Source organism: Arvicola amphibius, chromosome 3, assembly GCF_903992535.2.
Source record: "Arvicola amphibius chromosome 3, mArvAmp1.2, whole genome shotgun sequence".
In the NCBI taxonomy this organism is placed as follows: Eukaryota; Metazoa; Chordata; class Mammalia; order Rodentia; family Cricetidae; genus Arvicola; species Arvicola amphibius.
In genome coordinates this window covers 123,988,994-124,011,760 of record NC_052049.1, presented here as the reverse complement: position 1 = coordinate 124,011,760, position 22,767 = coordinate 123,988,994, and the positions used below count along the sequence as shown (strand labels likewise).

At 39.4% G+C, this 22,767-nt stretch overlaps 1 protein-coding gene across 2 annotated transcripts in view; it reads left to right on the top strand.

Annotated features, from left to right (window-relative positions):
- The first annotated feature begins 2,211 nt into the window (after window positions 1–2,211).
- The window catches only part of Scaper (S-phase cyclin A associated protein in the ER), a 378,485-nt gene continuing 357,929 nt past the window's right edge, over window positions 2,212–22,767 (top strand). The window contains exons 1-4 of one of the 2 annotated variants that reach the window (XM_038323850.2): window positions 2,212–2,292; window positions 15,816–15,879; window positions 19,662–19,779; window positions 20,918–20,988. In XM_038323850.2, the coding sequence (XP_038179778.1) occupies window positions 15,874–15,879; window positions 19,662–19,779; window positions 20,918–20,988 (195 nt within the window). In that variant the 5' untranslated portion in view covers window positions 2,212–2,292; window positions 15,816–15,873. The remainder of the gene's footprint in view (window positions 2,293–15,815; window positions 15,880–19,661; window positions 19,780–20,917; window positions 20,989–22,767) is intronic. The other variant, XM_038323851.2, reaches the window with a different exon arrangement.

Below are 22,767 nucleotides of genomic sequence, written 5' to 3'. Positions count from 1 at the left end.
ATGAGCTCCTGTCCCAGGTTCCTGCCTCACTTGAGTTCTTCCCTTGTTTCCCTCTGTGGTGGACTGTTGCCTGGACGAGTGAGCAGAATGAACCCTTTCCTCCCCAGGTTGCTTTGGTCATGGTGTTTCATCCCAGCAACAGTCACCCTGAGATACACTAACTGAGCCTCTTGCAGTCAGTCATCAGGCCTTGGGTTGGTGCCTTATAAGACAGGGCTGATGCTGTGCTTGAATGCTTGAGATAGCTCCACTCACTGAAATCCCCACTGCTTTTTAATCAGAATCTTTTCTGTTTTCTCCCGTTTATTAAGCATAGATTCGTTTCTCACACAATATAATCTGAATACATTTTCCTTCTTTCTCCTCCTCCCAATTCCTTCCTACCCCCTCTCCCATCCAGACCCACTCCCTTCCTAGCTCTCATTAGAAAAGAACAGGCTTCTAAGAGATAACAACTAAATATAACAAATTAAAATACAGTAAGATAAAGAAAACCATCATATCAAAATTTGGACAACCCAAGGCAACACAAAAATAAAAAAGCCCCAAGAGACGGCACAAGAATCAGAGACCCATTCGTTCACAGTCAGGAGTCCCATAAAAATACTAAACTGAAAGCTATAGTATGTATGCAGAGGTCGTGGTGCCGACTGGTGTAGGCTCCGTGATTGCTGCTTCAGTCTCTGTGAATTCATATGAGTTTTGCTCAGTTATTTTAGAGGGCCTTGTCTTTTATTGTCCTCTGTCCCCTCTGTCTTCTCCAGTCCTGCCCCATCTTCCTTGGGGTTCCCTGAGCTCTGAGGGGGATGATTTGATGGAGACATTTCATTTAGATCTGTGTCTGTCTCTCTGCACATAATGTCTGGCTGTAGGTCTCATATTTGTTCCCACCTGGTGCAGAAGGGAGCCTCTGTGATGACGGCTGAATAAGGCACTGATCTGATCATCATTTCTTTTTGGTTTTGGTTGAAGAGCTACTGATTTGCTTTGTTGTGATCGCCTTGTTCCATGGCTTTGGTCTCAGGTAAAACCACCACAGTGCCAAAGCCTTCAATACTTGGGCCTTTGGGGAAATTAAAAATTCAAATTACTGCTGGTTGTGCTAATAACATCAGTAGGATCTGCAGTATGGAAATCCCTAGTGACTTTGGAAAGAATGGGCAGAACCAAAGTGCACTAAGTCCAGACCTGAATAGGAATTGAAGTAGGGGAGATACCTTGTAAACTGCAAAGTGCAAAAGGCAGCTAGAAAGTGGGATGAAGACATGTTGAAGTGAGGATGGCGGTTGGGAGATTCCAAGTTGAAAGAGAGTGAAGTTGTTTAAATGTCAGGTGAAATAAGAGAAGATCCTTAAAAAGAGAAAGAAGACACTGATCATTACTTATGTTGTACTATGGCCCTTCTGTTTGTGTTTATTGTTTCCTCCCAGTTCAAGAACACTCCCTCCCCTCCCAGAATGCTTTTCGGGGGAATTATTCTGGTCGTTTATTAACTCTAAGCAGTTAGTGTATCCAACATGGCAGGTGCTTCATAACTATTTGTCAGACGACGGAGCGATGGGTTTTCTAAGGAACCGAGAGGAAGGGGAAGATAGAAGGAGTCACTAATATAGTGCACACCTGCTTCCACAGCTCTTCCACTCCCGGAAGTGAGGTAGACTTCAGTCCTCATTGGTTTCCCACCTGCTGTGATACGATGATGTGCACTCTCTTTTTCATTTAGTTCAGATCTGTGATTTAAATACCGACACATAGTCATCCCGTGCATACTGCTGTCTTCGAAGTAGCATAAACATATCTGTTAGGTCTTTGTTCCTGGATCCTCGGGTCCAAGTCTAGCACACGACGCCTGAAAGAAGTCTTAAGGTGCAGGCTAAGCTCCGGAACACTATCACAGATTTCTTGAGAGGACCTGCTAGGTCCTTCACGTCCGTACTATGGTGAAGAGACAGGCCGGAGGGAAGGCTGAATCTGAGAAAGGGGCCCATGCCGTCAAAAGCGGAGGTGGACTTTTATCAGTCCACGGGGAAATAACAGCTCTCGGGAAGTAAGCGCTCTAAGGCTGGGAGCAAACTCTTACCTTCACTTTTTTCCCTTAAGCGCAGGGCTTGAATCCGGCTGCGCCTGCGCGAAAGCCCCTGAACCGCCTAGAGGGCGGGACTAAACTTCGGCTGGCATCACGTGGTCCGCCGGCCATCTGCCCCGCCCGGTCCTCGGCTGCCGCCCCGCCCCACCCCGCCCCTTTCCCGCCGGGACGCTGGGAGCCGCCCCGAAGTGCGCAGGGCGGACGGGGTAAGTGTCCGCGAGGGGCGCGCGTCGCTTCGACCCGGACGGACCCTAGAAGGGGCACGGGCAACCTGTGTTGTGGGGCTAAGGGACAAGATGGCGGCGGAACACCCTTCCACCTCCTCAGGCACCTGGACGTGTGACGGGGGAGGGGAGACACGGGGTCCACTAAGGAGGCCGGGCCGGGGTGGGGAGGGTGGAGCTGGCCCGCAGCCCCGCTGGGCTGTGAGGGTTGTGGGACTGTGAGCTCCATCCCGGCCGGTGCCGGGGTTGGGCCCGAGACAGGATGCTGTCTCTAGGGGACAGTCGAGGCTTCTGAAACGTCCGGACTGCGGGGTCCTCAGGAGCTTTCTTGCCTGCATTTGACAGTTGATCGCTTCAGCATCTTTTCCTTCAGGGGTTTGCCCCTCTTTCCATGAACCTTTCTCATGGAAGCAGGAAGGGGAAGAATTATTTTCTTCTTCTCAATTTCCAAGTGTTTAATGTTGGGGCCTCAGGTGCAAAACGAAGGCCTCACACCTGGGTCGCCTCCTGCCTCAATGCCCCTGCCCCCTTAGTTGTAGCGCCTCCCCTCTGCTCAGGTTTGCAGTCCTGTCCTGCTCAAGGAAGCAGGTTAGAGTCAGCAGTTGACTGCAGAGCTTTGAACTTGTTACAAAGCAATCAGAAAATTGCTTCTCAAGCAGCTCCAGCTGCTGTCCAGTAGGATCCCCCTGAAGAGGGCCCTTTGGTCTGAGATCCCCTCATATTGATAACGTCCACCTTTTAAAATTGTTACTAGCAGAAAATGACTGTTTCTGTAAAGAACTGCATAGCAAGCCTGCAGCAAATGCCCCGTTCCTCCTCTTTCCCCTGTCCTTTGAGCTGCCTTTGTAAAATTCTCTGCTTTAGTCTGTTGGGCTGCTATAACAAAATACCCTAAACTAAGAAGTGTATGAACAACAGGGATTGATTTCTCACAGTTCTGGCTGGGAATTCAAGATGAAAGTACTAGCTTATTCTGTTTGGTGATGGTGTGCTTTGATATTGTAGATGACACCTTCTGTACCCCCACATGAGGAGGGACAGGGGTCTTCCTTTAACTTCTTTTAGAAGGGTTTCAGTCCCATATATGAAGACTGTCAGTTTAATTACTTCCCAAAGTGTTTACCTATTGCTGTCACTTTGGAAGTTAAGATTCCAATATAAATTTTGAGTAGACACAAACATTGTCAACATAGGACTGTGATTAAACACCTGATGTTTTTATGTCATAACCAGGGTTGCCATATAAATGTTTTATAAATAATTTCTGTGACTAATGGGTTCCCAAGGTTTTGTTGTTTTATACAGATTTTTAAAATGCTTTTCCTTTGTGCTTCCTAGACCTTAAAAAAAAATCACTGAAAGATTGACTTGATAATAGACTTTATTAGTGCTTTTGTGAGTGATTTATACGAGTGTTTTAGTGATAAAGTGACAGAGTTCAGATGTTCTCTTGTCTTCCTGCTTCCCCAACCCCCACAATCTAATCCAGTTTTAAAGGAGACACAGAAATCCTTTGGGAATTTCATGTAAATATCCTTCAATGCCTAGAAATAGATGCTGTTGGGGCGAGGGAGATGGCTCAGTAGGTAAAATGCTTTCAGTGTGAACATGAGGACCTGAGTTCAGATCCCAGTCCCTATGTAAACATCAGACACATGGGTGCATTCCTGAAATCCCAGTGCTGGGAGGTAGGAGACAGAAGGCTCCCTGGGGGTCCTCTATCCTTTCAGTCCAGCCTAATTAAGTGAGTGACCTGTCCCCCATTACCTTGCCAAATGGTGGAGGGGCTGAGGAAAGTGCTTGACTGTGGTTTGGGTCCTACCACCCACATAAAAGCCACACGTAGCGGTCAGTACATCTGTAACCCTGCTGCTGGGTGATGGGGTGATGGTGGTTGTGGCAGAGACGTGTAGATACCAGGAGCCTGATGACCAGGCAGACTGGTTAAATAGGTAAATAGGCTACTCCAGATGCATGAGAGATCTTGTCACAATAAAAGAAAGAAAAATGAAAAAAAGTGTACAGTGTAAGGAGGACACTTTGTCTTCCACGTCAACCTTTGTCCTTCGTGTTTGCACACATATGCACACACACCTATTGTCCCTTCCCCAACACATAAATATTAAGGTAGAGAGTGATTGAAGCATCTGATTTTTACCTACTGCATCCACACACATTTGTGCTTACCCCACACATGCATACTTGTACAGAGTGTATGCTGTTATGTTCTCAGTGATAGAACAGTCTTCTCCTATGGTACAGTATCAATACCGTGGAACTGTTGTTTTTGAAACTGTAGACATAAAGATTACAAATGGCTGTGGCTGGAGAAATGACCCAGAGGCTCAAGAGCACCAGTTGCTCTTTTAGAATAACTGAATGAGGTTCAGTTCCCAGCAATCACAGATGGTTCATCACCAGCTCTGGGGGATCCAACACTCCTCTGGCCTCCTCACACAGCAGACTTGCAAATGGTGCATAGACATACTTGCAGGCCAACACCCATACATGTAAGATAAAAATTTAAATCCTGCAAGTGACTTGTTTAATAAAAATTAATCCGCCCTCCACTCCAGGTTGCTTTTGGTCAGCTGTCTTATTACAGCAATAGAAAGCAAACTAAGACAAATTCAGACAGTGAAAAAGATCTACCATCAAGTGCTGAAGCTGCCCTTAAAAAAAGAAAATTCCATCTCTGACATACATGATTTCATGAATGTAGCTCATAGTTCCCTTTTGTTTGTATGTCTGGTGTAGGTAGACACCTGTGGCCAGCTCAGCTGCCATTCCTCAGGAGCTTGCCACTTTGTTTTTTGAGACAGGGTCTTTTACTGGGACCTGGCCTTGCTTAACTGGTTAGACAGGGTAGCTGGTCAGCAAGTCTCAGTAATCCTCCTGCTTCTCTGATCCTGGGATTACAACTGTGGGTAACCACTCTTGGGTTTTGTTTGTTTGTTTGTTTCTGTTTGTTTTTGATTTTTGTTTTTAGTGGGTGCTGAGAGCTGAAATCAGTTGTTTATGCTTGTGCGACAAGCTCTTTACTGACTGAGATATAGTTCCAGCCCATTTCTGGTTTTTTTTTTTGTTTTTTTTTTAGGCAGATTTTGTAGCTCAGACTGACCTTGAATTTAAATAATTGGTTTCTTATGTATTTTGAAAGCTTGCAAAATAGTATGAACTGCTATATATCAGTATGTTTGAGCATCTGCACTATGGATATTCTCCCATAAAAGCCACCCATGTCTGCATCTTATCTGTAAAGACTTCAGTATGTGTTCCCTGCTTTTAAATACAGTATAGCAAGAAAGAGGTAGTGTTCCCATTTCCAATGTGGGCCATGCCACATTGACAGGAAAAAATACTTTTTGATTGACTTACTCCTTGCAGTGTATACTGAAGCAATTGAAAAACTTTTTAAACAATCAGGAATTACAAAGTTTCTGTATTACCCTTAAAAATACTCCTTTTTACTCTTAATACACTTATCAAAAATGTGAAAAATTATTGTTAGCTTCTGAACATATCTATAACAATGTTAAGTACCAAACCCTAGGAAACATTGACTTTCTTTTTTAAAAGAATTATTTTTTATTAATTCTTCAAGGTTTTTAAATAATACAATTTATTATAGTCATTCATCACCTGTTCCTCCCTCTAAATCCTCTCAGATCCACCCACCTCATTTCCCTCTCAATTTTGTATCCTGTTTTTAAAATTTTTATTTATTTTTTAATGGGGCCATCTACTGGAGTGGGGTTGAGCTATACCCTGAAAGAAAATTGACTCTCCCCTCCCCAGGAGCCACTGAGTGATCCTAGCTCCTCAGGAGAGGGAGCTCATGACCCTCTTCCTACTCTTGACTATGTGTTTTTCAGTTCAAATGCAGGCAATCAGATCTACTGTGAGTGTGTGAGCACAGTGGTCCCCTCATATCCAGAAGTGTCGCTTTTGTTCCAATCCTCCCAGACTAATCCCAGCCAAATACTAACCTATGAGTTTGCCATACAAGGCATAGCAGAGTAATCAAATCATAGACGTAGTGTGTTGTATCCTGCTGTGTCTGTTTGGCACATTTTAAAGAATCGTTTCTACCCCACCAATACTAGCGCTTCACTCCTTTTATGAGTAACTAGCATTCCGTTGAGTAGGTATCCCACATTCATTTACCTGCTGGACAATTCTTGGCTATTGGTATGTTTTTATTTTTAGTTGTTATGACAGTGCCATTGTGGACATTCTTGTATACGTTTTGTGTGGTTCTGTCTTCATTTCTTTTGAGCTTATCTAGGAGTGAAATTGTTGAGTTGAATGGTAACTGTGCTAACTCACTGAGGAACTGCCGGAATGTACCAGTTTACATTCCCCCTGCAGTGTGTGAGGAAGGTTCCAATTTCTCTGTTTCCTCTGCCACTCGAGTCCTGTCTTTTGAGTGTAGATATCTGAAGTGATGCTTCATTGTGGTTTTGATTTGTTTTCCTTATGACTAGTGATTTGAACATCTTTTCTTGTACTTGTTAGTCATTGAATATCTTTTGCAGAAATGAGGACATGACCCTTTAACCTTCATAGTGCTACTATTTTAATTTGAGATATGTTCCACTTTTGTGCGCTCTTTGAATTACTTTTTAAATTTTATGCCATTTAAGGCATTGCTTCCCAGAAATCCTTTGCAGTCTTGAGATTTTCTTTTGGGTAGAACACACCACCTACTCATGTTCATTAGTGCATATATTGCAGTATCTTCCTTTTTGTTCAAAGAACTATCTTGAATTTTCCCAGAAGAAAGAAAATTTGAATTTTTCTTTTGAGAAAAGGTTTTGCTATGTAGCCTAGGCTGTCCTCTTATTCAGAAAACTCCGGTCTCTGTACCATGACTGCTTTCAGTTTGGAGGTAGAGATGATAATCTTAGTACCAAATTGAACAGTAGTGCCTGAGGCATGGTGGTAAGATTTGGAATAAATCAGGGTCTGGCAGGATACAAGAGATTATGATTCTGTTTGGAGCCATTATTTTTATTCTGTAAGTTAAAAGTATATTTAAGTTTAATAATTAGCACTTTTAATAATTTAACCCTTTGGTGTTTGTAATTGTGGTGGAGTTATAATTCAGAAAATCAGGAAACCATTGATGAGCATGCACTCATAATCTATGCATTGTACGGCTATCAGGTTTTGAATAGTGGTTCTGGGACGTCAGGTTCTTCACATAAAATTTCTTTGCTTTTGAAAATATCCCTATGGGGTAGATAGTTTTACTCTATTGTCAACTGTGAACTCTTAAGCTAAAAGCAGTTAGGTAACTTTTGTAAAGGTTGTGCAATGTGTACAAGGCAGCCTTGGAGTATGTGTGAGTCTGACTTTAGAGATCACATTCTTCTCACTGTGTCCTTTGGATGTCCACTCTTGTTTTCCAGTGGGTACCACATTCTTCTCTCATCCTAGTTTATATGGTCATAGCATTTTTGTGTCTGCTTGCAAAGTGTCTGTTCTCTAAAGATGTCTTTATTGGTAAGCCTCGTAGAATTCACAGCTTCATAGACTGGTTTTGGAATGATGGAAAGCAGGTGTTTCTGCTGAACCAGTGAGCCCTGCAGTGCTGCATTCTTCTTTCCTGCAGTCTTTTGAGTGCCTACTCCAGGGACTCTAGTAGGGGAGCGGTCTTCAGTCATTGATACTGACCCCAGGGTCAGGAAATGTGAGAGAAGTGGAGAAAGATGAAAGCATTTATCGTGCACTGGGTTTTATGTAGTATTTCAGAAATTATTTGGACATCTATGTGTCATCTGGTGGAAAGTTCCACGCTAGCACAGGAAATAATAACATATCTAAAGTTGCATAACTGTGATTAGAGTAAATAGCTAAATCAGAAGTTGCTCTGTCAGTGTATAGTCTTCCCTACTGTCTGAGTTTATTTCCCCTAGTTCTACTGATAGCTTCTTGTATGGGGGTTTTGCTTGTATGTTTATCTATGCACACATTACTGCATTGCCTGCAGAGTCCAGAGGAGGACATTGGGTCTCTTAGAACTGGAGTTATAGATGGTTCTAAGTCTCCACACTGGTGTGGGGTATTGAACCTGGGTCCTCTGGAAGACTAAATAATTAACTTAATCACTGAACCATCTGTCTAGCCCATTTGCAGAATATATCTATCTTTCCTGGAAGTTCCTTCTGCCCCTGCTGAATCTCTCCAACCAATTAAACTTCCTCCTCTTTTTTTTTTTTTTAATTTTATTTATTATGTATACAGCCTGCATGTATGTCTGCACACCAGAAGAGGGCACCAGATTTTATCATAGATGGTTGTGAGCCACCACGTGGTTGCTGGGAATTGAACTCAGGACCTCTGGAAGAGCACTCAGTGCTCTTAACCTCTGAGCCATCTCTCCAGTCCCCCCTCCTCTTTTTTTAAAGACCAATTTTGACTAATATGTAACTTGACATAAACAGAGCTATTGGATATTCTCTTGTTGTTTCTTTCTGTGTGTGTAATATGTGGTATTCCTCTGTTATATTTGTAAGTAGTTCATTCCTTTCTGTTGGTGAGTAGCACTCTGTTACATGGATATACTACAATTTGATTACTCTTCTGTTGATGAATATTTGAATTGTTTCCAAGTTGGAGCTATTATGTATAAAACTACTTCGAACATTTGTTTATAAATTTTTGTGTGAAAATTATTGTTTTTTTGGGAGGCCATAAATAGTTAGCCTTTATTTTTATAGATGAGAACAGTGCTACAGAAGTTAAAGGACTTCTTTTAACATGTTTCTATTTAATATTCATATATGCATAAGTTGTATTTTAATTACATCCACTCTTCGTTATTCCCACTCCAGTTCTTCCCCTTCTTCCTCCCAACTACATGTGCTCTCTCTTTAAAGATAACCATGGAGTCCATTTAGTGCTGCCTGTTTGTATATATGGGCGGCTCCATCTTCTGGATGGGGAACACTGCTGAGCATGGGTAGCCTTTCAGGGCCCACATCTCTGAAGAAAACTGACTTGATTTTCCTCATAACCACCATTTGCCAGATAGCTCCTCAGACAGGGATGGGACTTCATGAGCCCCTCCTATTTTGACGCTGGGAGTCTGACTCGCATGATTTTGTGCATTGATAATGTGCTTCCAACTGCTGGGAGTTGATGTTTGTAACTACCTTGCATGACTGCTTAATGTTCTATAGCTAGAGCCAGTGATTTGACTGATTCCAATAATTCTCTATACTTTGTAGTACACTTTCCTCAAATTTTGGAGGAAAAGTATGAGTGCATGTGTGTATTATAATATAAACATATATATGTATATATATGTATACACACACACACACATATATATATATTTGTCTTTGTGTTCAGATTAAGGTTTCTATTAGCTGGAGATTTTAAAATGTAGGTTTCACGATGGGAGATATGGCTTTACAGGTAGAATGCTTGTTTAAAATGTATTAGGCTGTAGGTTTGATCTCTAGCACTGCAAAAGAAGAAAACAAAAAACCACATTTCTTCATGATGCTGACTTTTGAGCTGTGTTCGAAGAATTGGTGGCTTTAAAAGTTTTCTTTTAATTCACATGTGTGTTTGTGTGTGCACGCACATGATCATGTTTACATTTGCATACATGGACAGAGGTCAGAGGATAAAGTTGCCACAGTTGATTCTCTCCTACCATATGGGTTCTAGGACTCCAGCTCTGGTCTTCAGACTTGGCAACAATTGCCAAGGGAATGATGCCACCCACAGTGAGTTGGATTTCTCCACATCACTTAATTCAGAAAATCCTGCACAGATTTGTCTATAGTTCAATCCAGTGCGGACAATCCCTCATTAAGACTGTCTTCCTAATGATTCTAGGTTGGGGAAGTCAACAGTTAAAGCTAACCATCACGGAATATTTAAGATCTAATCTCTTAGGTGTTTTCAAGTATTGGCTTTAACTATAGTGTCTATGCTGTACAATAAGCTCTAGATTTTTTTTCAGAATCCCCAAGGAACTTTGTGCCATTTAATTTGTATCTCTCTATCACTCTCTTCCTCCCTCCCTCCCTCCCTCTCTCATCTTCTAGTTCCTGTCTATTACCACTCTACTTTCTGCTTCTGTAAGATAAATTACTTTATATTTCACAAATTAGTAAAATCATACAGTATTTATTTTTCTGTATTGGCTTTTTTTTTCTTAGCATAATATTCTCCAGCTTAATGTGTGTTGATAAAAAAAATCACAGGGTTTTCTTTTCAAAGGTTGAATACTGTGTCATACTCCTGCACAAACAGCATGTTTTCTTTGTTTTGTTTTAAAAAATATTTATTTATTTATTATGTATACAATATTCTGTCTGTGTGTGTGCCTGCAGGCCAGAAGAGGGCACCAGACCCCATTATAGATGGTTGTCAGCCACCATGTGGTTGCTGGGAGTGGAACTCAGGACTTTTGGAAGAGCAGGCAATGCTCTTAACCACTGAGCCATCTCTCCAGCCCCAGCATGTTCTTTGTGTGATCATCTGCTGACAGACACTCGGACTTATTATCTTGGATATTTTGATTAATGCTCAAAAGAACATGTAATATCTTTAATATTATTATTTAATTTCATTTAGATATTTACCAGAAGTGGTGACTGTTGGATAATATAGTAATTTTAAAAACATTTTGAGGACTCTCCATCTGTTTTCCATAAAGGCTTTCCTAATGTACATTCCCTACAATGGTGTAAATGATCTTTTTCTCCTGGCACCTTTGAGAACAATGTCACTTGATCCTGGAGTGTAATTTTCTTGATGTGGTGTTTGGATTCATCTATTTTCTCAGATATATTGGTTTGTAGTCTCCTTCCTTCATCTTTTCCTTCCTCCTCACATTCAGTAATGTTGGCATCAGAGTAATGTTTGTATCATAGACAGAGGTTGGAATAGTTCTCTTACAGATTTTTAGAATAGTTTGATAATTCATAGTAGTTTTATTTAGAAGTTTGGTAAAAATTGAGCAGTAAAACCATCTGGTCCTAGGTCTTTCTTTGTTGACAGGCTTTTTAATTCAATCTCATTACTTATTGTTGATCTCTTCAGGTATTCTGTGTTTCTGCAATTCTGTTTTTCTGTTTTTTTTCTTGACTAGTCTGAATCTAAAAGGTTTGCCAATTTTACGTACAATCCAAGTCTTGTTGGCACACTCTTGTACCCTAGCCCTTGGATAGTGGTGGTAGGTGGATCAGAAGCTCCAAGCCATCTGTGGCTATCTAGAGTTTGTATCCTAAAACTTTAAAAAGATTTATTTATTTTTTTATGTATATAAGTGTTTGCCTGCATGTATGTATGTGCATCATGTGTGTGACTGCAGAGGCTAGAAGAGGGTGTCAGAGACCCTTAAACTGGATTTAGAGGGTACTGTGAATGCCATGTGGGTTCTGGGAACTGAATCTGGGTCCTCTGCAAGAGCAGTACACTGCCCTTACTTGATGGCTCCAGGCCCCTGAAACATTTCTTAATTTAATTAGATCAAGCAATTTTTTGATGGAATCTTGAGAATTTATATAGATAGAATCCTCCCTGTTTTTTTTTTTATTGCTGACTTGACACAAATCTATACCGATCTGGCTAGAGCAGTGGTTCTTAATCAGTATATCAGAGGATTTATATCTGTGGGCTAAAAGGAGTCACATGATGAAAGTGTACAATCACAAGGACGAGCCACACGTGATGGGCAAGTTGCACATGGCAAAAACATGTTTTTTCATAGAAACATATAAACAAATAACAATTGCCAGTTGTAATGAATATTCTGAAGTAAATTCACTCTAAATATGTTAAGTTCATTTGATCTGTAGTATTATTCATGTTAACTTTTCCTTAATGGTTTTGTGCCCAGATCTGTCCTTTCCCTAAAGTGGGTTATTGGGCTGGTGAGATGGGTCAAAAGGCAAGATGCTGATCCCTGAGCCCTAGATGGTGGGAGGGTAGAATTGCTGTGGCATGCATGCACCTCCCCAATGAATAAGAAAATGTGCTATTTTTTTAATGTGTGATATTAAAGTCCTTAGTATTAGATCACTATAATTTTTTCTTCATTCCTGTTAAATTTTTTTCCTATCTTTTTAGTTACTTTGAGTTTGGGATATAGTTATAATTGTTGTATTTTCTGAGGAATTGACTTTTCATTATCATATGATGACGTTTTTGGCAATTTTTGACTAAAAATCTGTTCTTTCCGGTAAAATACTTCTGTTTTCTTTGGGATATCATTTGCATGGAATAATCTTTTTCAATCCTCCCACTTTCAGCTTATTTTCTTCCTGAAGGATAAAGTTGCTTATTGACAGTATGCTGTTTGATCGTTTTTTACAAATTTGTTTAGCTACTCTTTCCTTTAGATTGGGGAATGTAATCCATTTATAGTAATGGTAGATAAAAAAGCCCTTACCACAATAGATGGGTTCTAATTTACACTTCTTTCACTGTCAATTTCTCTCTTGATATTCTCTTTGTGATTTTATTTTTAAATAATGATGTTTTAATTTTTTAATCTTTACTTAGTGTGTATTTACTATAGGTTTTTCTCCGTGGTTATCATAGGCATACATAAAGCATCCTGCAGTTATAGTCTGTTCTAAGATGCTAAAACATTAGCTTCAACTGGTTTACACCTATAATCTCAGCACTCAGGAAGCAGAGGAAGGAGGATTATGTATTAGAGGTTAGCTATGGTAAAATAGCAAAAACCTGTCAAGAAAGCAAAAACATGCCTTTAGTTCCAGATGTTGGGAGGCAGAGGAAAGTATGGATTGCTGTGAGTTCTTGGCCAGTTTGGTCTATGTAGTAGGTTCCAAGACTGCCAGGGTTACATAGAGAGACTCTATCTCAGTTACCTCCCCACCAGAAAGAAGAACAAAGAAACACAAAAAAGACACACACACACACAACCCAAGCAAACAAAACAAAAAACAAAAAAATCAAAACACCTTCCAAGCAAAAACAATAAACACACACATAAAATTGCATTAATAGTCTATGTTAATGATGTCCCAGATTACAACTTTCGTGTATTATGTATCTTTATAAATTGTTGAAATTAATAGTTTTTGTATTTAGTGTTTTGAGACAAAGTTTGCTCTATCATCAAGACTGGTATTGTACTTCTGGCCCCAAGTGGTTCTCTTTTCTCAGTCTCCTGAGAATCCTGAGTTACATGTGCCATTCACTCAGCTTCATTTCTTTTCAATGTTTGGATTTTAATTTTCCTGTTAGAATTAAAAGTTATTTCATACCATCACTGTGGTGGTTTACTCTTCTTGTGGTTAGCACCCTTTCATTTTTTGTAGGCTAATCTGGTGGTGATGAGCATCCACAGCCTTGCTTGTTTGGGAGGGTTGCAGTTTTACATAGGGGTCATTGAGAAAGTCACATTGGCCAAGACAGAGAGGGACCCCAAGTGTAAATCTCTGAGGCCCAAGTCTTAAGAAACAAAGAGGCCAGTATGGCTGGATTGGAATGAATACTGGCAAGGAGCAGTGAAGGATGGGAAAAATTTGGGGTGAGATAGCTGACTGTGAAGACTGACTTTCACTTGAGTGAGGTGGGATGGAGTTGAAAATTTGTGAGCATGGGCAGTGCACATGAAGAATACAGTGGTTTACCCATGCCTACATCATGTACAATGTCATTCACCTCCTTAAAACTCATCTACGTGTTCACAGAGCTGCATGTCTGTACCAGAGTGGATTTGGGGACATTGTTCCCACCGTGAAAATAGCTTGTTCTCATTTGTGGTTACCTCCATTTTCTCCCTCATTCCTCTACGTTTTGACTCCATTATTTACAGTTAATTATTATTAATTATTCTGGACAGTTTATATTAATGAAATCATACAATATGTGATCTTTTATAACTTTTTCATAATGTATAATGTTTTCAGAGTTCACCTGTGTTTAAATATGAGAATTTAATCCTTTTTATAGCCAAATAATATTATATTGTTTGGTTATATCATACTGTGTTTAATCTTTAGCCAACGGGTATTATGCCATTTGGATTATAGCTTAATAATGCTATTATGAACATTTGTAGTTATTTTTGGGGGTGTCTGTGTGTGCATATTCTTGCACTTGAGATGCTGCTTTAAAACTATATTCTTACAGTGCAGGCATCTGAGTCCAGGCCCTCAAGTATATGAGGCAAAAACTCTACCATTGGGCCACTCCCCAGCCTGAAAGTGTATTAAAAGATCATACTCAATTGATGAAAGCTATATATGACTTGGTTCTTACAATTAGAATGTTTGATTTAATCTGCTACTTTTATTCAGTGGTTCTTGTTACAGTGTTAGGCACACACATACAGACACACACACACACATACTAGTTTCTCTGCTTTGTGTTTCTTTTGAGTGAAAATTTGATTACATTAAGTAGGTATCCTGAAAGGTAAGGTCCGTTCTGTGAGGATACTTACATAAAAGGTGATTAAAATGTTCTGATAAAATTTTAGTTTATGGAAGTTCTTTTCTTAAAGATATGTTTTTATTTTATGTTAATGAATTTTCTTGCATGTATGTATACCATGTATGTGTCTGGTGTCCATGGAAGTCAGAAGAGGGAGTCAGAGTCTTAGATCTGAAATTATGGACGGTTGAAAGCCACCGTGTGGGTGGGTTCTGGGACCTGAACCCGAGTCCTCTGCAAGAGCAACAAGTTCCTATAACCATTGAACCAGTCTCCAGCCTCCATTTTATGGAAATTCTTAAGGAGAGGTTACACATTTTCTCTATTAAGTTGGAGATTAATAGTGAGGTAAGTTAGATAATATTATTACACATGAAATGGAGAAGGCAAGAGTGGATTTCTCACAATAGGGATAATTGTTCATGGAAGTTTTCTTTTATTTAAACATTATGAATTGGGTCAAGATAGGAAATACAGGACTAGAAAGATGGCTCAGCAATTAAGAACACTTGCTGCTCTTGCACAGGACCCAGGTCTGACTCCTAGTACCCACAGGGTGGCTCATAATCCTCTACAATTCCAGTTCCTGAGGAGTCTGATGTCCTTTCCTGCCTTTACAGGCACATATATTAGGTACATGTGGATTACATTACATATAGACCCTTAAATATTAAATAAAAATAAAATATGCTTATAAGTCAAGCATATAAAATGTATGAGTGTGTTTTGTGTAAAGACATATATTGAAAAGAAGCCTGGTGCCTCTGGATTAGGATATACTATCATAGTCCTGTAATTAGTGTTGTTTTCTTTTTCATTTTGTTTTTATATTTTGGAGTATTAAGGTATTCTTCAGTGTGGAGTTTTTAAAGCTTACTGTATCCTGTGTATCCTAATAGACAATTAAATGTAGTTTTATTTACTTTTTATGTTTACTGTAATGAGGAATATGGAGGGTGAGATTCCAACTTTTAATGATTACATATGATTTTATGATAATGCTATGAGTAAGGAAATATATATATTTATACATATATATGCATATACATACATATATATTTTAATTGCAGGAATCATAACCCATGGGATTATGTGTTAAGTGATCTTGCCAGGGAAGAGAATTAAAAAATGATGGTAAGTACATCTATTTTAATCATATTTCTTTGTTTGTTTATCAGTGTTACATGAGCCGTAGTGTGTGCCTGGGAAGATCAGAGAACAGGTTTCAGGAGTTGATTGTTTCCTTCCACCCTATGTGTCCCTGGGATCAAATTTGGTCATCAGGTGTAAACAGAGGTTTTTCTTTCCCACCCAGCTCTGAAGCCCCTTCTAAATAATCACTCGGGTTTAATCTTAATTAAAAACTACTTGGACTATTGTAGCATGAATTCTAATTGGTCTTAATAATAAAAACCCAGAATCAGATATTGGTTAATGCTGAAAGATCAGAGAAGCAGAGCAGCCAGCCACTAGTTCTTACCTCTACTAAATCCTTAGACCAAAGAGGCGATCTGGTCCTATTTATCCTCAGACTTAATGCTCAGACCGAATCCTCAAACTGCATTTGTCTCTATAAATCCTCAGACTGTCCTGAGCTCCCATCTCCTTCTGCCTTATATTTTTCACTCTATCCATACATATCATTCCTGTCTCCACCTCCCTAGTGCTAGGATTAAAGAATGTGATCTTAAGTGCTGGGATGACCTTTTTGTGAGCTCTGCTTCTCTTTTAGACAGATCTTGTATAGCCCAGGGTGGCCTTGAACTCACAGAGATCCATCTGTCTCTGTGTCTTAAGTGCTGGGATTAAAGATGTGTGCCACCACTGCCTGGTCCCTATGGCTAACTAGTGATTTAGCTCTGCACTATGATATTCAGGCAAGTTTTTGTTGTTGTTGTTGTTGTTATAGCATAAACAAAATATTACCACACCTATAACTCAGGCTTATTACTAACTAGCTATTTTATCTTAAATTAACCCCATTTCTATTCCTCTATATTTTACTCGAGGCTCATGGCTTGTAATTTTGTTTTTCAGGATGTCCTGCTCATTTGGTGTCTGGGTTGTATCTTCCTCTGACTCTACCCTCTTCTGTCTGTATCTCTTCCTGAATTTCTTGCCTAGGTATCCTCTGCCTTGCTGTAGACCAAAATGGCTTCTTTATTGACCAATGATAGGAGTGCATATTTATAGCATACAGGAGAATTATCCCACAGCACTTGGTCTTGGCAGCAAGTGCCTGTACCCACTGAGCTGTCTCCCTGGCCACTGTGATCAAGCTGGTTTAAAAACTAACTTTAGGTTTTCACTTGTTTGTTGTTTGCTTCTCTTTCTCATCTTTAAACTTCAGTCTTAGTCGTTGTTTCAGGCGCTGCTCCTGCCTCCGTCTGATGCTTGTGAAGTGTGGGATAGGAAAACAGCCGAGAACTAGCCTCTCTTGTTACAAGTAAATCCAAGCTGACTTCCTAGGCTGCCTTAATCCAGGGTGGGCACTGATGTAGGGGAACTAAGAACGGAAGCAAACATGCTCTCATTCCTCACATTTCTACAACTCAGTGTTCCCAGGCACTTCTGTATACCTGACACTACTCAAAGGGGGGCTTAGGAAGAGGGAATGTAGTCTTGGGCTCAGGAAGAGGGAATGTAGTCTTGGACTTAGGACTTAGATTTCTTAGAGTGGATTGAGCAAGATTTGAATATAACTTAAGAACAAAGCAAGTTCCAGAACAACCAAAAATGGTTACATAGAGAAACCATATATATATATATCTCAACAAAGAATAAAAATAATCCTCAAGCTGGTGGCTTTTTCTTTCTGTCTTTCTGTATTAAGTACAACGGAACTGAGTTGGTAACGCTGATCACAGAGAAAGGGGCATTCAGTCTGAATTTTCAGGTTTACTATTACTGCAGTCTTGGGACTGAGCTCGTTTGCTTTAGTTCTTGGAAGCTCATTACTTTATGAGGACTTGATTAGATAGGACACAGAGTAGGGAATTTTATATGATGATGTCTATACCTATAAGATTTTCGACAGGGGAATAGAGAAATTATCTGAGGGAGCTGAAAGTAAGGCATCTATTTAAACTTGGTCATTTGGCCTGGAGTCAGTCGTGGTGCTTTTGTTTAAAGCTATGCTTGTGTAATCTGAGGGATAGCGGAAAGCTCAGACAAATGGAGGAGGTTTTTGCCATTAGTGGGGAGCAGAGGGAAAATAGAGAGGAGATTAGAGAATTTTACAACTCTAAAGACCATAATATAACACAGGTCCCTGCGGAATCTTTAATTAGTTAGGTAGATGTTTCTGGGAATTTTAGAACAAGGCCAGAAGAGTGAAGGATGGAAACATAGACATTAAGTAAAAGACTATAAGTTCTGGAGAGAAGACATGAATTCATATCTGATCAGAGTATTCTGATAGGTGGGATCATTTTGTTTCTAGTACTTTGGATTCTTTTAGAAGTAATTAGTTCATTTGTGTACTGAAACTTTATTTTTGTTATTCTTAGATTAGCAGGCATCTTCATTCTCTTTCCCCCATATAACAAATTTTCTATGAGCATAAAAATATGATCTCTCTTTTAAAAATCTTGTTTTTCTTTAACTCAAAAAATGTTTTGTTGTTGTTTAGACTTTATATCTTTTCTCTAATTTTAGTCTTTGATCTAGTCCCTCATTTGCTATTTTTTATTGTTATTTTGATTGATATGGGGTTGGCATAGGTACAGAGTGGTGGCGGTTCTGCTTCTGTAGCGGTTCAAGCTTTTGGTTGTGTTTGTTTTGGAAGTGATTTAAATTTTATTTTATGGTTTTAAACCTTAAGACAGACTTGGTGTCTGATGAGACACATTCCAAACCTCAGATTAGTTTGTGTGTACATGATGTGGAGGCCAGAAATTGACAGTGGATGGCTCCCTTCATCTCTCTCCTCATTGTTATTATGGTGCATGTCTGTGAGTATGCATGTTTGTGCGTGTGTTGGGGGTACATGTGCCTATGTATGTGTGTGTGGAGACTAGAAGTCAACAGTGGGGTCATGCTCTTGCTTTCCACCATGTTTTTTGAGATAGTGTTTCTCACTGAACCTTGAGCTCATGTACAGGCCAGGAGCTCTTGGAATCTTCCTGTTTCTGCTTCCATTGCTGGGATTCTGGCACATGTTGTCATGCCCAGTTCTTTTTTACTGGGGTTCTGGTGATCAGCCCTGAGGTCCTAATGATTGTAGGTTTAGCTAAAATATTTGTCCCTTTTTCCCCAGATAACCAAAAATTTCTCTTTATTGGATTCTTTCCACGAGCTTAAAAGTAAGATATGATCTGTTTTAAAACCTGTTGCTGCCTTTACTTGATGTCAGTAAGCACTTTATACATTAGTACATAAATCTTTCCCCCTTTTTATTTTTAGTTCATTATATATTTATTTGTATTTGCTATGCGTGTGCATACAAGTGCCACAGTGTTCATGTGTGGAGGTCAGAGGACAACTCATGGGAGTGGGTTCTGTTCTTTTACTATGTAGGTACTGGGGATTGTACTCAGGTCTTCAGACTTGATGGCAGGAGCCTTTAGGACTGAGCCATTCCCCCCTCCCCCCCCCCCCATCTTTTGAGATAGTCTCTCTGCACCTGGAACTTGTATGTTGACGAAACCAGCTGGCCTGACTCTGCCTGTCTTTACTGGGTTTATAGTTGTGTTCCACATCACTCAGTTTTCACATGGGTCTTGGAGACCTGAACTCATTTTCTCATGCTTACACAACAAGTACTTTAACCACCGAGCATCTCCCAAGCCACTCAAATCAGTTTTTAAGTATTTGCTCTCTGAATAAGTGTGGAGAGTAAGGAATCTGTTAAATATATGCCAAGTGGTGATTGATACCTAACAGTCTCATAAATAGTGCTGTTTCAATGTGTCTAGGCTTCCTTCCAGCGCTCCAACAGTCATGACAAAGTGAGGAGGATTGTTGCTGAGGAGGGCCGTACAGCAAGAAACCTGATTGCTTGGAGTGTTCCTCTGGAAAGCAAGGATGATGATGGTATGTGTTTTAAAAGTTAGCTTTCCCTTTGATGTAAGTTGGGACAACAGACGGGTGTGCTGCAAGTCTCAGTGGTGTGAAAGACATTATGTGAGCTTCGGAACTCAAGGCTAGCCTTGGCAGTGTAACAAGGCCCTCTGTAAACAAAATGAAACAAAGCAAAATGTGTGAGGGTATATTTAGTTCTGGAGGGTGAGAAGATTTAAAGTGAATGAGCATAACTAGAACGATGAAGCAAACTGGCAGAGTAGGTAAAATCCATTTTAAGAAGTATACTTTAAAAAGTATTATTATTTGTCTGCTGTTTTAAAAATTAGCCGGGTGGTAATGGTACACTTTATTTTTCCCAGTACCTGGGAAGCAGAGTCAGGCAGATCTCAGTGAGTTTGAGGCCAGCCTAATCTACAAGAATTAGTTCCAGGACACCCAGGGCTGTTACACAGAGAAACTCTGTCTCAAAAAAACCAAATAATAATAATAATAATAATGCAATTAAGCTATTATTCTGGTAGGTGAAATACTGGTTTACTAACTTCATAATTTCTGTTTGTCAGTTAGTCTTCTAATATAAAGAATAGCTTTTCTCTTTTATTTTAAAATACTTATATGTTTACAAATTTTATTTTGTGTAGATTCATAACTTCTAATTTAATGAGGTACAATATATGTCTCTCTCTTGATGTTCAGATTGTTGTAGATTTGACTAATGGGAGATTCTTGGTGCTCCTGTTTCCTCTGTGTGTCCTTTGCTCTTTCTTTGAGAACAATTTTACATGATAGGATGTTTCAAGCTAACTAAGAATGCACTTAGGCTTCGTTGTAGAATGCTTATGTTTAAAGTCTTGGTTAAAAAAAAAAATCCAGCGCTGAATATTCCTTTCTGAGAAAGCCATTGAATAAAGCAGTCTCTGGGAATTAAGAATGTAGATTTAAAAATTAACAAAAAAGAAAACTTCATCAGCTGTTCATATATTCATTGATGATGAATAAAACTGTATTCTTCTATGGTTTCTGGATGGAAGTTAGGTACTAGAGATGCCTGAATGTATTGTGTTGTTTAGTTGTATATTATGTATCATCTATAGTTTGTACATTATCTCTTTGTTTATGTGTCTATTTCCTTTTTCATGCCTTGAAGGAAAACCCAAATGTCAAACTGGAGGAAAATCTAAGAGGACAGTTCAAGGCACTCATAAAACCACTAAACAGGTATAGCATATACACCTTTTTTTATACTAATCTGTTGTAATTCATTTCCTGAGTATATTATTCATTATATATATTTATATTTAATGATTTGCATATTGTTTATATTTTACTTACATAAAAATTTATTGCAACTTTTTTAAATTTAAAAGTGTAGATTTTGTATTCAATATTTACCTAACCCTAAGTACTTTATAAATATATACTTTTTGTTGTTCTCATAGTAACCCTTATTTTCTTCACTTAACAAAGTGAAGTTATGAGCAGAGGATATTAGCCATTGGCTATGCAAGCATGAGGACCTGTATTTGAATCTTCATTATCCATATTTTAAAAAGCCAGATATGGCAGTATGTACCTGTTACTCCAGTTTTGAAGGTCAGATACAGGTGGATCCCAGTAATTCGCAGAGTGGCTAGTTAGCTTCCCTAGCCAAAGCAGCAATCTTTCAGTTTACTGAGATACCTTGCCTTAGAAGGAATAAGGCAGAGAGTAGTAGTAGAAGACACCCATGCTCCTCCTATGGCCTCCACCTGTGTGTTCTAGGAGTGAACACCTGCACATTGGAGTGCAATCTCCAAGAGAACAATAAGAATGTGAATTACTATCTGAAGAGAGATAGATGCTCAGAGAGCTATATAACTTCCCAGCGAACGACAGCCAGCAGTTTCTGCCCAAACTGCCAGCTTTCAGTTTATAGCCTTAACCTTTCTACCACCTGCTCCATATGTGAGAATTTATGATATTTTTAAAGCAGTGATATTTTTCATTTGTAGAAGTCACAATTTAGTGACTTTAAAAGTTTCCAAATAGATTCAGGAGAGCTGTATAGAATCCAGACCTTCCTCTTTTTTTTTTGGTTTTTTTTTGTTTTTTTTTTTTTTCGAGACAGGGTTTCTCTGCAGCTTTTTTAGAGCCTGTCCTGGAACTAGCTCTTGTAGACCAGGCTGGCCTCGAACTCACAGAGATCCGTCTGCCTCTGCCTCCCGAGTGCTGGGATTAAAGGCGTGCACCACCACCACCCGGCTCAGACCTTCCTCTTTTTAAAAAAATGTTCAGGATAATTATAGTGAACTTTTCATTTGTTTCTTTTCATATTTGTTATTTTAACTTGATATTATTAGATATATTAAGTTTATACTAGCCAAAAACTTTATATGAAGAAAGTAGAGTTTAGATCATGCTGTCATTTGAGTTCACAAAGAGTGCACCTTACAGAAGCATCAATGACAAAATTTCTTTTCAGATATGAATAAAAGATATTTTAAAAACAGTATAAATATCTACAGATAGAAAGAAAACAAAACTTTCTATTTAGAAGTGAGTGGAGTTGGGGACACAAACTGAACGGTCAGAGCATCTAGAAGATGAGTTCCAATGGGATAAGAGCCTGGGTGCCCTTTGCGGTGGGAAACAAATTCAGTTTCTGATTCGAAAACTTAGTCCTGTTCAGGACTGGGTAATCTTAGAATGAAAGAGACACACCTGTCAGAGGGTGAAAAGACTGATAGCGGATGTCTGAAGGCAGTGGAGACTGCTTCATAAAGTAGCCCTCTGATTGAAGACTCAGTCTGTCATACTCCTTGTGGGAAACTGTAGGCTCCAGTAGAAGACACAGGAAGTAGAACGATATGGCGCCAGATTGATGGTATCTAAAAGTAAACAAAGTAAGGAAGTGAAAGACACAAAACTCAAACAAGTTTGCCAAATAAAATATCAAAGCATATGAAGAAAATACCATGAAACACAGTCAGTACTTTATACAAATGAGAATTTCCTCCT